General features: G+C 41.0%; 1 protein-coding gene across 1 annotated transcript in view; it reads right to left on the bottom strand.

Moving 5' to 3' along the window:
* The window catches only part of gsg1l2b (gsg1-like 2b), a 133,550-nt gene that overhangs the window by 99,527 nt on the left and 14,161 nt on the right, over positions 1-19,862 (bottom strand). The window contains exon 3 of the mRNA XM_048610936.1: positions 12,058-12,210. Coding sequence (XP_048466893.1) covers positions 12,058-12,210 — 153 coding nt within the window. The remainder of the gene's footprint in view (positions 1-12,057; positions 12,211-19,862) is intronic.

The following is a 19,862-nucleotide window of genomic DNA, read 5'->3' as shown; positions in this document are numbered from 1 at the left end:
TTTTGATGCAAGCGCTCTGCCTTCTAATTAATAAATGAGTGGTGTCACTTCACATCAAGATTGGTTGACCATCCAGAGGGAAAAAGGAGAACAGTTTTACTAGGAAATGAATGCACTGGTCCTTCAGTCTGAAATATACAAGATGAGCCAGAACAGAATGTTCAACTCAACAGTTTGCCCTGGTTTTCCTCCTGGCCTGAAGATAATCCCTGCCTCACCACGAGCCATTGATGTTTTGTAAAGATTTAAAACCTGTTTGGCTGCAAATGAACTCACTTGGCTGTGTTATAAATATATGGCCATCCAGTATTGGAGTTCAACTCGAACCTGGACCTCCTGACACAGAGATGGGTCGCTACCTACTGATCCATTGAGAACAATATTCCTCTACTCTTCTCTAGCTCTTAGGGCCCACTTTATTTCTTTTCTCCTTCGCAGAGGATCATACTAAATGGCAGAGCAGGCTCAGGGGCTGAATGGCCTACTCCTGCTCCTATTATCTATATTTCCATATTCCTATGATAGAATTTGGGATAAAGGTGAGTTAAACAAAATTAAAAGTCACTGAGCTGTCAGCTTGGCCAACTTTAGAGTCCATGATGGGATTTACACACTGCCCAGGAGGTTTGAGAAGGAATGCACCCTCATTGAGGCAGACTGGAGCTCATTGTAAAACCACACATCCTGGATTTGGAAAATATACTGATTACGGTCGAGATGAGATACAGCATACTGGGCTGTTAGATGAGATATAAACATGCTTAAAGTATGAATTGATACCATTAGCAAGGCTGAAGGAGAAAAACATATTATCACATTCCATCTTGTGAAGATATGCAAAATTGGAACAAGGCAAAGCAGAAGAGAATATGTCTGATCTTTCAGGACAAAGAACGTTATAACTTATTTGCTCTTGAATTGTGCTCCCTTCGTGAACATTGCCCTTTATTTCTGATTAAAGATCATTGTGTGTCTGAATGACAAATAAAATTCTTCAGAGGTATATAATAACTATAGGATCTCATTTGAAACTTGGTCTTTCATATTCTGAGCATGAGAGAAATTCCTACATTAACACATAGAGTGTCAAGGCATTGACCTCTCTATTTCAACAGTGACTACTGCATACCAATCCAGATAGCCTGCTGTTACATGCAAAGAAACATACTACACGATTATACCATCTAAGACTGAGATGTTTGAATTGAAAAAAATTACAGTCAAATCCATGGGCATGCAAATGTTATGTAACAAAATCCTTATACCAAATCAGATCCCAGCGTTCTGTCTCAGATCATTAAGACTTCACACTGATTACTAAATAGTTTTTCATGCATTTAGAATAGAATAGAACACATTTTGTTGTCACATGTACTCCAGTACAGAAGTACAGTGAAAAGTTTTTTACAATGGCTGCTTCTAATGGCGCCATCTTAGTTACAAATCTTACAGAGTAATAAAAGAAGATTGTGTTATTACAGAGTGAAAAAGAATATAGATTAGCATGAAACAGTGAAAAAGTCCAGAATGATAATAAACGACCACAAGTACTTAAGTTGCAGTCAGTGCCTGCATGCCCCAGAGGACAAGGCCGTGCTGCCTCCATGCACCAGCGTCTATCCAGGACTCGCTCGACTGTCGTTCCGGGAACTGCCCATTCGCTTCGCCACGGGACTCAGCCCGTGCAGATGCATTTAACTGGGTAGGGTGAATGTTAAATGGATCAGGATAGTAATGGGTGTGTGAGAATTTCAATCAGTGCATGCTTTGCTTAAACTGACGAGCTGCTACTGTAGAATGCTCAATTTCATGATCAAAAACTCAGCACCTTTGTCAATTTCTGTCTTTTTCAAACAATTCTGGCAGCAATTGTAAGAACTGCTTTAAAACTAATAGCAAATCTAAAACCACCACAATAAACATTAAATAGTTACAATAACACCATTGATTGGGTAGAAGTTTCAAGTGGAAAAATAACGCAAAGAATGAGAATTGATCAGATCATTCTGTTCAGATTAAACTTAAGGTTAACGTTGGACTTCATGGTAGCAATTCATCCTTTAAGTTCAAAGATGTTGGCTTCAAACCCTATTCCTAAACCAGCCTACTGAGTACTGTGCTCTGGATCTGAATTTTACGTTGACTTCCAGCTAATGCCTGCACTCAGGGAGCGAGGAGCCCTCTTCATCAAAACCTGTGAAATGACCAATCAGCCGATGAGTCCTTCCAAAACTTCATGCTATTCTTCAGCTCAGTTAGCTGGAAGGTTGGTTTGCTATGTAGACTGGGGCTAACAGCATGGGTTCAATTTCTGCAACCGGCTAAGGTTACCTTGAAGGACTCTCCTTCTCAACCTCTCCCCTCGACTGAGGTGTGGTAACCCTCAGGTTAAACCGCCACTAATCATCTCTTTCTCAATGGCGCAGTAGGACTTTGGTAACTTTACCTTTTACTCTTCTTCAAGGAAGGGATGTAAGCCTGTGAAAAGTCCACAAGCTCACACTGAGGTAGTTAGATAATTATCCAGGAAGTCCATCCAGGAATCAAATAGTCACCCAATCAACAAGAAATGACGAGTTGCCATGAGGTGACGCACTCACGATAAGTGACAAGCTGTCAGAGACTTTTTTTTCATAGAAAATCTTCAGAAAGGAGAAACCTTGTATCCTCATGCATCAATTAAAGTTGGAGATGTGAAAGAGAAAAATAAATTGAATTTATGAAGTACGTCACGCTCAGTGCAGACATGAAAGTATTAAAACAAATTAAGGCCATATTTTAAAATGCAAAGGGAAAAGCTTTTAAGGTGGCCGCAGTACACAGTGATTTTTGTTTGCATCTCAAATGTAGACAGTAGAGTCTGCAGCTAATATCTGATTCAATGTGCACCCAAGGAACCTCATAACCTTTTATGAAATGCAGAGATTGCTTTATTCCATGATGGACCATCAACAAAAAGACAATATAACATACCTGTCTACTCGACTTTCTGTTTCAACATGAATAAAAGAGACTCGATCGGTGTTAGAATGTGAAAAAAATAGATTCTATTGATCATTCATCGCATTGTGATGGATTCTCATCCAAACACAAGCCCTTGGCTGTTTGAAATCCTAAGGTGTGAAAATCCACAATGGTTTTAGGCTTTTTGACCAAACACACCACCTTATTTGGAAAAAGAGTCTGAATTGTTGCTTATTTTAAAACAGAACAAAGAAGTTCTGCAGGCAGACAGACTATCTGAACCAGTTAGCCATGAGACAACTATGTGATAATAAACAGGCATATCCTGAAAGTGGGAGATGGAATCTCTTTCAGCTGTTCCAACTTCAAGTTCACCTGAGAATCAAACTCCTGGCAACCAAGCTACAAGAAGCTCATTAGCTTAGTGTTATTCCTTTGCTTTTTCACAAGACCTTCAGTCTAGCTAAAACATGAACTCATCTAAGAGCCCTGCTATGAAAATGATTGAAATAATCTCAAGTTATAAATGTTTTATTTTCTTCAGGTATATCTAACCTTTGTGTGAGCCAATTTAATGAGTGAGATGTTTCATTTCAAACCTTTGGGCAAGTGGTGGTTTGAATCATTTAAATAGAGGACAATCACTCTGAAGTGAAAAAGATGCATGCATTTTACAGGTAAAAAAAGTCTTTAATCACAGGAACTGATCGATGCTCTCACCTCTATGTGGACAACAGTCCTCAGCGAAGACTGGGACTCCTCCTTCAAGGATACTGAGACATTCATGTCCCACCAAATGAGTAATTAACACCCTGCATGCTATTGCTGTTCTCTGCTGTCAGCCATTTGACACCATGTCTAACCACTGGCCTCGATGCCTTCTCTTTCTATTGACCTCAGGTGCCTCAGACTGTCTGATGACACCTGTGGAAAAGTGCCTGTTGCGGAAGAGATCTCCTCCTGGATCTCTGAGGGTGAGGGTAGCAAGGCCTCGGAGGAAGCATTGGCAAATCTGCTTCCTGCACCCCTCCAGCAGCCCAGACACAGACACCTCAGTGGGGACTACAGACATAAGGAGGGTTGGTAGACAATCTGGTGAGCACCTCTCTGCGAGGGTTCCTTATCTGGCTGAGGAACCAACATCCAGGTCACTGGCATTTGGAGGATTGCCCGATACCAGGCAGGACAGAACCCTGTGGTGTCAGCAATCAGAGAGTTCACCCAAAGGCACAGAGACAAACAGCTACAGCAAACAGACAATAGGACACATTCAGCCACATTACCCAGAACCTGTATCAGTGCAACAAGTAACGGTATGGTCTGTCTGCTTCCATTGACAGGTTAGCACTGCCATAGAGAGCCAGGACCAGCACCCTCAATGTCTGCTTGAAGGGGCACATGCCTACACTCCATCATCCCAGACTGAAGGTCTGAAGGCACAGTGACATGGGGATGAAGAAACCTTGATCCTGGTCTACATGCCCCTTCCTCACAAGGAGACAGGACAGTGCCAGGAGGCACCCAGCTGGAGATGGAACCATTCGCAGGCCCCATGGCAGTAAACAGTCAGGACATTGCAGAGGTGGCCAGGCCCTCCACCTCCACAAACTGAACAGGGTCGACATAACAAATAAAAACTGAAAGAACTACGGATGCTGTAAATCAGGAACAAAAACAGAAGTTGCCAGAAAAGCTCAGCAGGTTTGGCAGCATCTGTTGAGAAAAAGTCAGCGTTAATATTTCAGGTCCGGTGACCCTTCCTCAGGGTCAACTTATCTCTGGCACAAAGACCCTCAAGAGGCAAGCTGACCCTCAGTATGTCTGGCCCATCAAGACTCAAGCACCCCTGGGGTCACCCCATCAAACCTCTCACAGCCGAGCAGGTAGCCTCCAGCTGCAGAACTGGTAAAGAAAGTCTTTGGAAGGTTTTGGTGGTTTGGGTGAAGAAAGTTTGTTTTTTTGTCTATAGCACTTTGTCTTTCAATGTTCCTGAAGTGAACTTTTTTGCATGTGTTTATGTGTGTCTCTGTGTAGGCACAAAATGCATCTTCACACCATCCAGCATCAGTCCATGGCCACACACGTGCTCAGTGGATGAAGGAAATCTACTGCACCATCTGCAAGCAGAGGGAACAATGTGACACATGCCTCGGGTCCAGTTGCCCCTCCTCATTCAGCAACCCTAACGTCTAACTCTCTCTCCTTACAAAAGGTAGCTGTTCAAGGAGTTGTCCAGCAGTGGCAATGTCAGGGAGGTACTACACAAAGAGAGAGTCAATGCTGTGGGATGGCCAAGGAATAGGCACTCTGTGTGCTCCACCGTTCAGCTGTCTCTGCCCTATGTCATTCCCCTTTAAAAGCCTTTAGAACAGTGTATGCTGCATCCCACTCCCTCACAGGTCAAATCCCTTACAATCCCTCCACCCCCACTCCAAATGAGGGCACAGCCATTTTCTTCCCATTCTGCTCTTTCCATTTCCATCACAATGGAAGGCGACAGTGAGCACTCGTCTCCCAGCCGCTTCGAGCCTCCGCCTAATCCTGCTGGTACACCTCCAAAAATCCACATCTCCTTCCGGGTAACCCATCCAATTAACCCCACAGCCTCCTACTTACTCACGTCGCCACCCGAGGTGTCTATATGTGCCTACACCTGCGTATCTTTCTCAGCCAGGCTCTAGCATAGGAGGCGTCTGGATATCAATGAGGTAAGCTGTGATATTTGCAAGGTGTTCGACAAGCTTAAATCACCCACAATTCGCAAGTTGCTGCTGTCGAGTGAAAATCTTGCCACACCACTTGTGAAAAGAATGAAAGATGGCACAAAATTATCTTGAAGTTGAGACAGGCCTCGTCGCACTTGTTGCCCAATTTGGCCACAGATCTTACCACAGTTCACATTGCTCAGACTGACGTAAAGTCCCGTTCTATCCCTGACATGTACCTCATTTATACAGCAACTTCCACCTCAGCTGCCCCAAAGTGCATGACAGCCAGTGAAATACATTTAAGTGTACCTTCTTGCAGACGTTATAGAGAAATGCAGCAACAAATTGATGCACAGCAATATCCCACAAACAGTGATGCCTGTGACAGACAGTGATATTGTGATAATGCCCCTGGACTAGTAATTCAATGGTCCCAGGCTGATATAGTGGGGGATGTGAGTGAGACCACAAGACATTACCGAGAGTTGAGAACACAGTCTAGTGCATCACACAAACCAGCTTCCCATCCATTGACTCCATTGATACTTCCCACTGCCTTGGGAAAACAACCAACATAATCAAACACTCCTCCCACCTGAGTTATACTCCATTCTACCTTCTTCCATCAGGTAGAAGATATAAAAGTTTGTATACAATTAAAAAAGATTCAACAACAGCTTCCTCCCTGCTGTTATTAGACTTCTGAATGGACTTTTCAAATTTTAAATTTAATGTTGGTCTCACTTTCTGTGCACCTTCTCTGCAGCTGTGACATTGTGTTACTCTCTCTGTTATATTAGCCTATACACGTTACCTGTACTGCGTGCAAAACAAAACTTTTCACTGTACCTAGGTACATGAGACAATAATAAATCAAATCATATCAACTCAATTTGAATGCCATTAACAAATCTGGAATTATAAGTCTGTCTCCGCTAACAGCTACCATGAGGATGATCATGAATGACTGAGGAAAACCCATATGTTTTTTGATTGGGAGGAAATCTGCTAACCTTATCTGGTCTGGCCTACATGTGACTCCAGACCCACAGCAATGTGGTTGACTTTTAACTGCTCATATAAATGGTCTAGAAAGACCCTCAGTTGAAGGGCAATTAGGGATGGGCAACAAATGCTGGCCTTGCCAGTGTCATCCACCCATCATGAAAGAATGTGATCATGTTTGGATGATCTTTTTCCAAAGTTGTTTGAGGAGAAAATATTGACTGAAACAGTCCCCTGCTTTGCTTTGAAATAATCTTACATTTACCTCTCGGAACGGTTTGAGCTTTGGCTGATTCCTCAAGTGAAACACTCTCACCCAGTTGCACTGGGAACATCAACAACAACAACAACACCACCACCACCAGAAGTTGCTGGAAAAGCACAGCAGGTCTGGCAGCATCTGTGAAGAAAAAATCAGAGCTAACGTTTCGGGTCCGGTGATCTTTCCTCAGAACTGTTGGGTCGCCTGACCCGAAACGTTAGCTGAGTTTTTCCAGCAACTTCTGCCAGACCTGCTGAGTTTTTCCAGCAACTTCTGTTTTTGTTCCTGATTTACAGCATCCGCAGTCCTTTCGGTTTTTATGCCCTGGGAACGTCAACCTTTGTATTCTCAAGGCTCTGGAAATGGGCTTGAACCCACAATCTTGAAATTCAGAGGCAAGAGTGAAACCACTTGTGGCATTCTACCATAAAATAATTTGCACTTGCAAGATATGGTATTGTTAACAATCAACACCCTTCTCATTACATTTAAAATTCAAAACGTGTTACTGTGCACAGCACAGCAGATACAAAATCGGCTGACAGAGCATCTACTAACTGAGAATTGCAATAGTTGCTGAATCTCTCAGCTAAACCTTCCCATTCAGCCACATTGGAAATAAAGCTGATAGATTCAAGACTCTGGCTTCAAATCTGGGTAACAAAGGAATTGAGAAAAATTGAAGTCAGGATTGTTGATAGAATGTGAAGGACTATGGTGGTGAGGCCGACAGAATATAACCCATTTGTCATGACAAATCATGCAGATTTTACAGAATAATGCTTTGAATAAGCAAAATAATTCGATTCTGTTAACACTGCCTCGTGTTTCCTTATTTCCCATGGGAAATTAAATGTTCATTTTAGCTGTGGTGAAGAGTTTCACAGCTTCACTTGATGGTTAATACATGTGTTTCCTACCTATCCACTGCCCTACCCATTCCACTGACCAATCCCTACCATTCCCTACCTGCACTCACCTATCACCATCCCACTTACCTTCCCCCAGCACCACCCCTCCTCTCTCTATTTATTTCCCAGCTCCCTTCTCCCTCCCCTATTTCTGAAGAAGGTTTCTGATCTGAAACATCAACTTTCCTGCTACTCTGATGCTGCCTGGCCTGCTGTGTCCCTCCAACTCCACACTGTGTTGTCTCTGACTCCAGCATCTGCAGTTCTTGCTTTCTCTGTTTCCTCTGAATGCTCCCGGCATCATTTTTGGGAGGGGATAGCTTAGCTTCCTTTCAATAAAGTATATTGGAGCCAGTTTGTTGAGGTCAATTCGAGAGAGATAACACCAAATAGCTTGGGTGAAGATTACAGAAACATTGATTTCTCATAAATAACAGATAATAACCTATTGATAAAATAATTATGATTGTCAGCTCAGTTTGTAAGTTCCTCCCTCACTATGGTGATGTTTGCTCTCAACAGGAATGGTGGTTTAACCTTCTCTTTCTTCGATCTCTGCAACAGCAACATCATTCTTCCTCTTGATATTTGAGCCAGAGCTATTGAGTTTGTCTGGAGAAGGTGTAATGTGAGGTCACATAATTTTGAGGTACATTCCAAGCTATCTGAAACTATTTTAAAATGTAGTTTGTTATAATGCTGTTAGCATGAAGATGAGGAGTAAATTTCCGCACACAGAGTTTGGTGAGCCTGTGGAATTCTCTGACAAAGAAAGTGGTTGAGGTCAAAACATTGAATGTTTTCAAGACGCAGTGCGGGATTTCAAGACTAGGGACCATATTTTTAAGGTGAGAGGAGAACGATTTAAAAAAGATGTGAGGGGCAATTTTTTTTTTTCACAGAGGGTGGTTCATGTATGGAATGAACTTCCAGAGGAAGTGGTGGATGTAGGTGCAGTTACAACATTTAAAAAAATATATGTACATCAAGAAGAAATGTTTTTCGGGATATGGGCCAAGCGCAGGCAGGTGGGACTAGTTTAGTTTGGGATTATGGTCGGCATGGACCGGTTGGACCAAAGGGTCTGTTTCCGTGCTGTATGACTCTATAACTGTATATAATTCTTAATACGAAAAGGATTAAAGATTATAGGGACAGTGGGAACAGAGTTGGATGATCATATTGAACTGCAAAGCAGGCTCAAAGGGCCGAACACTCCTGCTCCTGTTTTATCTGTTTCTATATTTAGGAGGTATTTGAAGTCATTGAAAGGGCATTTTGGTGCAAATACATTTCAGTTGGAGCTTGAGAGAAAGTGAAATTTGAGGAACAGCCTACATGTTTGGAGTTGCAGAATTTTATAGGCAGAATTATAGCTGTCTATATTAAACATCCATTAATGAAATGAATGCAATTAGAAAGTAGACTCCTTGTACTTGTGGGGATTACTGAAGATGTATTGATGATAATGGCCATGTACGGGGAAAGGCTTATCTAAAGAAAGGCTACTGTAGCGACAGTAAGGTCAAGGGTTTGGCTAGAAATGAGAGCAGCCATAAGCAGAAAGGCTGTGACTGAACAAAAGGAGTGTTCTTCTGACTGAAGAATTAATGGTGCAATTTATGAACAGTGGAAGTGAAATGGAAAAAGCAACAATTGAAGGCAGTGAGGTCGAATTTTGGCAGACAACCATCAGACCTGGAATAGTCTTGGAATATGGTCAGATGATATACTACTGTAGAGACTGGGGAGCCATTTCTGGTGGCTGCTGATGGTGATACATGGCAGAAAGAGGCCTAACATCTAAATAACATCTGATCTATAAATGTATCTACTCTGGACGTACCAGGCAACCGTTAACCCTCGGTCTACGTCTGAATGAGCTTGTGGAATTCATTACCACAGGAAGCAGTTGATGCCATAACATTGAATGTATTCAAGAGGCGGCTAGATACAGCACTTGGGGCGAATGGGATCAAGGGTTATGGGAAGAAAGCAGGATTAGGCTATTGGGTTGGATGATCAGCCATGATTGTGATGAATGGCGGAGCAGGCTCGAAGGGCCGAATGGCCTCCTCCTGCACCTACCTTCTATGTTTCTATGACCCAACCACAATCTTTAAAGGTCCACATTGAAACTCCTGGCAACACTGGGGCAAGTCATCCTGCATCTTCCCCATTGGACAGAGCAACATGCCAGCCAACAACTCTTTCCTGATAAATCTTGACTGACTTATCCGTACACAAAATTGATAATGGATAATATTGATATTGTTTTACGCTAATGTTAACATTGCACCACCTTTTTAGAGAGCTACTAAAATGCCTTTTACCACCTTACAGGTGGAAAGCAGATTTGAGAAATTTGTATTGTTTTCTTCGGAAAGGCAAAGGTAGAGAGGAGATTTGACAGTGGCATTCAGGTCTGGACAGAATCGATAAGAAGAATTTTTTTCTGCTCATGAAAGGATAGAGAAGAAGATCACATAGATTTAAAGCAATTAGCAAAAGACGTAAAAGCAATTTTTCTCATCCAGCATGCGTCAGGGTCTGTAATGCACTGCCTGAGTATAGTTGGGGCAGACTCAATCCATTTATTCAAAAGGAAGATTGTTCCTTTCTTTTTAAAATAAGTCAATGTGCAGGATTACAGGGAGAATGCAGAAGGATGTCACAAAGTGAAATGCTTAATCAGACAACTGGTGTAGACATGACACACCAAATAGTCTCTTGCTGTGATTTAGCAGTTTCAGTGACTCTGCTGGTATATCCCACAGTTTTTTCAGTGATTTTGTTTCAAATGTTTTTGTTGGTCTCCATGTACATTGTCGGAATCTTAATCTTAACTCACTTTTAGCCAATATGCTATCCAAATGCACGAAGGTGGCTATTTAAAATAGGACTGGTTACTCACTTGCCCTGAAGCTGTTGATTTTAGCTCCTGGTAAGGATGTTTAATCAAAGTGAAGAGAAAGAGAGAGAGAGCGCGCTGTAAAACCAGTGCTTGGTTCACCACTTCAGTGACTACGTCTGCAGACTATTCCAACAATCAACCCAGATGCAACAAGCTGAAGCCACTACACTAAATCAGGGTGAAGTGTTTTTCTCACAATTGATCTCCTGCTTCCAGAGTGCCTTCTGGAACATCTTATCTTTAAAAAAACCAAAAGTCCAGTTCTATTGATTCAAAGACCATTCCTGCTAACCCATTGATCGCTTTCTATGTGAAGAACCTTCCAAATCATGACCCTAAATATGAAGCTTCTCACTCAGTGCTCTTGACAGATTTAAAAGTAATGCTGTGGGTTTATTTCTACCAACAATCAATTATATAACTCTGTCCATGACATCACTGTTGTAGTTGAAAAGAGTTAGAAGTGACAACCAACAACTTATATAGGACTCCAGAGATTATCTGAGCAGATCGTTGTAAAACTTCAGCATAACTCCTGTCACTGAAAGCGTCATCATCTAGGACACAATGGTTTTTGTTATCCCTGCCGCGTGTATATATTTCTCACATTGTTAGATCCAGTAACTTCTTCAAGCCAGTTTTGTTGAGTTGTACTGGGGAATAAAAATGGTCAGAGACACCCACTTGTATCGAGTGATGCTGTCACCCCCCTGAAACTAATCATTTACAAAGTGACTGCACTTCTTAAAAGTTGTAAAATTTATTACCAGCCTCCTTGTAGAATTACAAGTTTAAAAATGTCCCGTTGTCATACCAATTTTAAAACTTTTTCTCAAATCCTGACATGCTCAGGTGAGCTATTGAACAATCTGTCTCGTATACTGTTATATGAAAGTTCTCAACGTCCCAGTTATAAGGACACACCTGTAACAAATCTCAGTTAACTCTGTTGTTACTGTGTTCCCATTGACCATTTTGTGTTAATCACTAACCAGTTATATATAACTAACCTGTTTTATGTATCCCCATTGTCTTTTTTGTTAATTGCACATAATTCCCAGTGTCACCATCAGCAGGATGAGCTGTGATATTCAGTCCTCATTATTTAATTGTCTGTGGAGTGATTATGCTCAGTGCTAAAGTCTAAAACCTATGAACAGCACATTCAGTACAACGACTTAACCATATCGCTTTAAGTTCTGCAAAGCTTCATCCCTCCCTCAAACCCAGATCACAGATAAATTGGAATCCAGCATTTCACAAGCGATAGATATTAAATAATGAAATAATTACCTGATAGGACAGTGAAGATGGCAGCAAAGGCGTTTAGTTTCAAGCCATCGATCACATTTGTGTAGTGACAGATCTCTACACACATGAGGCTGAGGCCCACAACCAGCAAAAGGATGTAAAGAATCTCTGCTACAATAGACAGCCAGAGGACACCTAGAAGGAAAGATAAAACAAATAAATCAAGCATTATCTGTAAAACAGCCAGGTTGAAATATGTATCTTTTGAGATTCTAACCAAAGCAGGATAATCATTCTTGGTGCGGGTGTTAATGTTTAATTGCCTTGCTTTTATTTTCCAACAACAGAGATTGTTAACTGTGGGGTTGATCTTAGTTCCAAAGGCCCCTCTATATACTGTGGATACTGACTGCCTGGAGTTACCCCCTAAATATTGGCCACTTAGAAGCCGTGGTTGTGCAGTTGCACAGCAGCATGGGTTTGCAAACAAAAGTTTAGTACACAGCCAAAAAAATTTAGAATTGTGTGTGCATTACGACTATGATTAATAACTGTGATCCCGGAGCAGAAATGGACACAAACTATAATGTTTGTAAAGGTGACTGTTTTGCAATGTTACCTACTCTTTCTCCATGAAATTTTTAAAACAACAATTATTGCAATTCTAGTGAGCTTGTCAAAAGGAGATATGAAGATGCAATCCCAGAACTAAATTGGAGGTTGGTCTGTTGCTTATTATTGTTTATTTTAATTAGCAGGTTACATGAAAATAATCTGTCACAGAACCCCAACCCCTGGAAGCAGGCCATTCAGCCCATCAAGTCCACACCAACCCTCAGAAGAGCATCCCACTTGGACCCACTCCCTTACCTTATCTCTGTAATCCTGCATTTCCCATGGCTAATCCACCTAACCTGCACATCCCTGGACACTGTGGGTAATTTCTCATTGACAATCCACCTAGCCTGCACATCTTTGGACTGTGGGCGAAAACCAGAGCACCCAGAGGAAACCCACGCAGACACGAGGAGAACGTGCAAATTCCACACAGACAGTCGCCCGAGGCTAGAATCGAATCCAGGTCCCTGGTGCTGTAAGACAGCAGTGCTAACCACTGGGTCACCGTGCCATCCATGCTAATCATGCTAGTTGTTCCAAACTCATGACGTATCCCAATTTGATCACTTTTCCCTCCACTTGGAGAGTGTGAGATTGCGGTCAGGGAGAATTAGCAGCTCCATTTGTATTATCAGGCTGCAGTCCCCATGCTCTCATGACACAATGGGATTTTCAAGCATTTACGTGTGCATGTATACAGCGCCAGTTCACCTGCCAGCAAGTGTTAAACGATCAATTTTATGTACACATCAGTTTCTGTTAAATCCTGAACTAATGGCTGGAGGGAAACATGGTAACTTTCATTATAGATATCCTAACATGAGTTTCTGAGCTTTGTAAGTTAGGCAAATCTAGTTTCCACACTTTGCACTGTGATTAGAGGAAATGCATTGACTGAGGAAAATAGGACCATTCAGGCTCAGAGCTAGTTTGCAGCTTTAGTGCAAATAGAGAATTGGCTTTAAGCTCATGGTGATGTAGACTGCAGAAATCCCAATCACTGACTTGGCACCACATCAGCCAACCACTCTCTCCAGCTGAGATGTCAGTTCAAGTTAAAATCATCTCAATGGATCCCAATCAGCTTTGAACAACGTGACCACACTGCAAAAAGTCTCTAAGTTAAGGAATGAATAACACAGTGAAATCACCTTTGTGTTTTCATTCAGTCTCCGATTCTGATCCAGGTCATATATCATTTAAAAATAACCCTGAATAATTATTGCTCGCAATCAATCCTAGTTTCATTTATCAGCATTTTAGCATTTTGAGGGCACATATATCTGAATATTGAGTACATTGACAATATCAGGAAACCTGGTTTTAGACAGATTTCCAGAGGTCAGCTGTTTTGAGAAGCTGAACTGACATTAATGAATTAGATAACTTAACTCAGAGTGTTTCAGCTTTGATTGTGTTCATTAATTCAGCTTTTCAATGCAATTGTCATCATTCTGACCCCCTCAGTGCCAGGTCCTCTGATAATTTTGTCAGAGGCAAATATGATAGAAAGAGACGAAGATAGAATGCCAGTCTTTATCAGAATTATTTGCAATTTGTGATATCCAAGACTTGCTAATTCATTCCGAATGCTGTTTCACCCGAATTGCTCACAGTTAATGTTCATATTTGTTCCTTTAATTTTGATTCATAGATTTTCATTCATAAATAAAAAACATGCTGTTCAGTAACTGTATGTGAGAATATATTGGTGCCTTGTGGCCTCCCTGTATATACTGGAGATAACAAAGTGTTTGCAAGAAGCTTCCAGGTAATTTGGAAGCTGCCTCGATCAGTCCAGCCAATTCATCCAATTGAGTAGTTGAGCCAGCTGAGTACAGGCCAATGACATCCCAGATTTGATCTCTGCATATTGAGTTATGCCTGTTATCAGCTATGCCTGTGATAGAGATGTTATTCAGTGGCTTGGGCAAGGGAGCAGAAAAACAGCCACGGTTCTTGTTCCTTCAACAATTATCTGGTTTTCTGCTCGAGATGCAGATACCCTTATGTGTAAATAAAGACGGGAAAGAGATTATTTAGGGGTGCTGTAGTGGCTCAGTGGTTAGCACTGCTGCCACATAGCGCTAGGGACCCGGGTTCAATCCAGCCTTGGGCAACTGTCTGTGTGGAGTTCGCACATTGTCTGCGTGGATTTCCTCTGGGTGCCATGGTTTTCTCCCACAGTCCGAAGATGTGCAGGTTAGATGGTTTGGGCATGGGAAATGCAGGGTTACAGGGATAGGGTAGGGGAGTGAGTCTGGGTGGGATGCTCTTCAGAGAGTCAGTGTGGACTTGTGGGCCAAATGGCCTCTTTCCACTCTGTGGGGATTCTACAGACATAGTCTTTGATGACATGCTCTATGAAGTAACCCCAACACTCACCCTCAATATAATTCTTTGCTATGATCACAGCCAATGGCTGTACTGGGCAAGTCAGATTCCAAAGTGAGTGCCTCGATAGACAAAAGATATTATTTTTGCTATTTGTTTACCCTGGCTGTCATTCACTGAATATCTTCACAAGAGACTGTCAACGTACTTTTAAAAAAAAACATCAAAGTTAATTACACTAAAAAAAAGCACAAACCACTTGGCACTGTACAACTATCTGAACTTCAGGACTATCTGAAATTCTCTGACAACAAGCATTAGAAAGAAAAATTCAACCTTTCCAATCTCACGAACGAGCTTACAGAGCTCAATCCTCAGCGAAGGGTCATCCATGTCCTCATTTTAAAGTACTCAGTTCAGTTCACAGAATTGGTTTCTGTTTGAAAAATTTCTGCAATCACTCCATTTATTTAGTTAATTCCTCTTTCTGAGAACTGTCAACAAACTGCAAACATAGCTCAACAATTTCTTCAAATGATTCCTTAAACACCTCTTCCATAGTCTTCAGTTCCTGAAGCCTTTCTCTAACTGACATTAAGTCACTCAAGACTTATTCTATTCTGCTCTGACTAGTTTGGAGATTGCGGTTGTTATCGGCCTTTTCTCTCTGAATGATCTACTTTTGACAGAGATCAACACACTTTATCTTTCTGTTGTTCTGACTTCCTATCTCTCTGTGTTTTTGGACACCTTGTTGCTAGGTAGTGTCGGTGTATTTTTTCATTTCCACACAATGTTCCTAATACATTCAACTTTTTACCTCAACCTCTACTCTCAGGTTGTAAACCCTAAATAAAATTTCAATTCCAGCAGCATACTTTAGAAAGGATGTCAAGGCCTTAGAGACAATGCAGAGGAGCTTTACTGGGATTACCAGGGCTGAGGGGGTTCAGTTAGGTTGAGAAACCGTACAAGTGACCTATTCCCTGACAAAGTCAGAAGTCACATGACCCCAGGTTATAGTCCAACAGGTTTATTTGAAATCACAAGCTTTCGGAGCGCTGCTCCTTTGTCAGGGGAAGTGACCACTTTCTCTGACTAAGATTGAGACTATTTTGGAGATTGCAGTTATTACAGACTTTTTCTCTTTAAAAGATCGCCTGACAAAGGAGCACTGCTCCGAAAGCTTGTGATTCCAAATAAATGTGTTGGATTATAACCTGGTCTTGTGTGACTTCTGACTTTGTCCACCCCAATCCAACACTAGCACCTCCACGTCGTATCCTCCTGATAGCAGAGAAGACTAATGGAAGACATAGTACATGTCTTCAACATCATGAAGTGCGTTGAAGAGTCAACAAGCAGCAGAAACTAGTTATCATGTCAAAAGAGTTGAAAACCATTGGCTTTTGAGCCAGGGTTAACATGAAGAAGTGTTTTTATGATAAGATGCAGTTTTAGGATCAGGAATGTGCTATCTGAAGGGTGATAGAAGCACATTCAATAGCAATGTTTGAAAATTAATTAGATAAATGCTTTGATGGAACATTGGGAAAGAGGAGAAGAATGGAATTAAACAGATTGTCTGAGCAAAGAGCATGGGCATGATTGGTTAAATGGCCTTCTTCTGCATCATATCATTCTATGATACTCAGTGACCATTGGTGATCAGGTGGCCTCAGCAAAGGCTAGTGATGTGTTTGTGAATGATTCTCTTTTCCATTTTGGGAAGTGAGAATCATGGCAGATTCTGATCATTGACACTCTCCCGGACCATTTCATAGTCGAGCTCCACCAGTGATGATCAGACCAGGGGGCTGACGTGACCTCAATGCACAAACTGTTCTTAAGCAATGAGTCACAGGGAGGAATTTCAAATGTATCATTTTTCTTAACTGTAACTCTATCCATCTTTGCAATCGACTTCCTGGCTAAGTGTAAGTGACTCATGCAGAGGGCAAAGTGCAGTTGTATCTGTCCAACATAAAATTTATACCGCATTTCATGTTACACATTCTAGTTCAGCACACCTACTAGCATTGGATATTGATGCATGGGGTCCTGTAAATGACAGCCTTCCAGTCACATGGTATGATGGAATTCATTAATTTACAAGATAGTGATCAAATAAATGCCCAGCTGATAATGCCTGAGAACTTTAGAAATATATGTCACCTAAATATTGACCTTGCAGACTTGACTGAGCACAGTCAAGGATGTGAAAATCTCCATGTTCTCTGATAGTGACTCACAACTACCATTTGCTACTCATCTATATCTTTTTTTGTAGCTTTGCCAACACACAAAAGCATCTCCCAACCTCTGTACAACAGATCAGAGGAGCTCATGGCTATCAGTCATTCATTTCTTGTCATTTTATATTGTTATGTAAATATATTTAAGTATTATATAATTACATTTATTATATTAATACGTGATCATATATTTTATAAACATATTTTTGCTCTGAATGAGTTAATTTGAAGTTGCATTAAGATCAACCCAAGATGATGATATCATACAGTCTTTAGGAGTAGAATCAGACAGTCAAGCATTATTCTGAAGAAGTGTCACTGAACCTAAAACTCTGTTTTCTCTCCACAGCCTTCCCAGCAATTTCTGATTTCCAGCCATTCTTTGGTTTTCAGTCCAGAACAAGGTCCTGATGGAGACAGTGTGTTCAATACATCTCCTGACGTTCTTAGGTAATTATGCCTAACTTATGAATGTAACTTGTATTCATTGCCATCATGCACTTTTTAATTAACCTATATTTTCCTAATCAACCTATTCAGAGATGTTATTGCACACCTCTGGAGCAGGTTGGACTTGAATTCTAGGTTTCCCAGTCCAGGAGTAGGAACACTACCACTGCACCACAAGACAGCCCCATGCTATTATGCAATAAACTACCTCTTGTAACACAAAACAAGTGCCTCCTCTTTTTAAGACTTGCCAGCAATCTAACCTCTACTACTGATAATTAGACAGGCCCTCATACTGATAGGAGGATTCTCAACCACAGGTTGCTTATCCCAATCAGGTTTTTGTTGCCAGAAAAGTAGATGGGAGGATTGCTCGCAGCACTATACCCCAACTTCAAGCTGTGAGTGGTTGACAATCTAGAGCTCAAATGACAGATATTTTCCGATTACTACAGACCAACAGAACATAACTAAACACCAAGTTCTGTTAGGATCCTTTGAAGATTGGCTTTCTCGAGTATACATTAGCTACAGAGAAAGGGTAAAGGCCCAATCGGCACTCAGGAAACAGAAGAATATTTACTGCATTTACAAAACCAAGGAAGAGAAGTTAGTTACATTCATTGAGCCTTGTAATGATTCAGTTTTAGCAATTTTAGCAGATAGGTACAGTCAAATGTTGAGCTGTTAAATTATACCCATGGAAAACAGGTGATATGAAGTAGTGACATTCTGCAACAGAGAAATAAGAAAAAAATAGGGAGAGAACACTTTGATTAGGAGTAATAGAGAAAATACTTAGTCTCCTGGGGAGAAATAGCATTGTGGTTCACACAATCTTTACCAGCTTCACACAAATTTGCAATACGTGGCTGAAACTATGGGAAAACAGATTAAATATCTTCTATCAACCCCTCTGTGAAGAACTGACAGGATTTTAAATTCTTAGATTTTGAACAGGACTGATTATCAGACTCAGCAGGCTATCTTCAATGAGTGGTCTCGTTCACAGATGTAAATTTCGGTAAGGAGGTTAATTCTTCACGGGAGTGAGTTCAGAACAATGTGGTTGGGGCTGATTCAGCAAATGTTGCGCTGAAATAGAGACTGAGATATCATTTGGACAGAGGGAATGCTTCGCTTAACGTGAAGTCCCCAACTTCTTTGTAATAATCCTGCATCATGTACTGTCATAAATAAATGACTTGAGATGACCTAATTTTTAGTCTGTCTGCTAAACACGATTTCTCTGTTTTTCTCAGCTGTTGACCATTTTGAGCTTATTTCAAAGCTACTGTCTGCTTTTGGTTTTTATTCTGTTGACAATTTCCCAATTTCAAATTATTTTGTGAATCAACAAATCTTCATCATGGAATAATTAACTCCTGACTGGTTAATTTGACTCAACCAGCAATCGGCAATCTATAATAAATTGTGTGCAGGAACTTTGTGTCATTGTATAGTAATCATTGTATACGTTTAGTTTATACATTGTGTTAAAACAAGTTGTGTTTTGCTTTTCTTTAGTTAAAATTTGCAGCAACTTGACTGTATTTCTTATTTCCATTCCTCAGCAAATGTAGTGAAATGATTAAAACTTGTCTCAATATAAGTCTGAAAGGGCAATGAACTTTAGCTCTGTTTGGGATAATCTGATCATTTTTGTCCTTATAAATGTTATTTATTGGTCAATAGTAGCATGTTCATCTCTGAATCCAACATATATAATCAGTGACACTTTGCACTGTTGGAGGAGCTGTCTGTTGGATGAGGCAACCAACACAGGCCCGGTCTGTTTCTCAGTTTTCTGTCAAATATGCTGCAGCAGTATTTAAAGAAGATTAAGGCAGTTTCCCATCGATATTTAGAGTCATAGAATCATAGAGATGTACAGCATAGAAACAGACCCTTTGGTCCAACTCATCCATGCCAACTAGATATCCTAAATGAATCTAGTTTTCTTTGCCAGCATTTGGCCCATATCCCTCTAAACCCTTCCTATTCATGTACCCATCAGATACCTTTTAAATGTTGTAATTGTACCAGCCTCCCACCACTTCCTCTGGCAGCTTACTCCTTACATGCACCAACTTCTGCGTTCAAAAGTTGCACATTAGGTCCCTTTTATATCTTTCCCCTCTTGCCTTAAACCGAAGCCCTCTGGTTTTGGACTCCCATACCCTAAGAAAA

This window comes from Rhincodon typus, chromosome 23 (assembly GCF_021869965.1).
Source record: "Rhincodon typus isolate 14 chromosome 23, sRhiTyp1.1, whole genome shotgun sequence".
Classification (NCBI taxonomy): domain Eukaryota; kingdom Metazoa; phylum Chordata; class Chondrichthyes; order Orectolobiformes; family Rhincodontidae; genus Rhincodon; species Rhincodon typus.
This window is presented reverse-complemented; position numbering and strand designations above follow the sequence as displayed.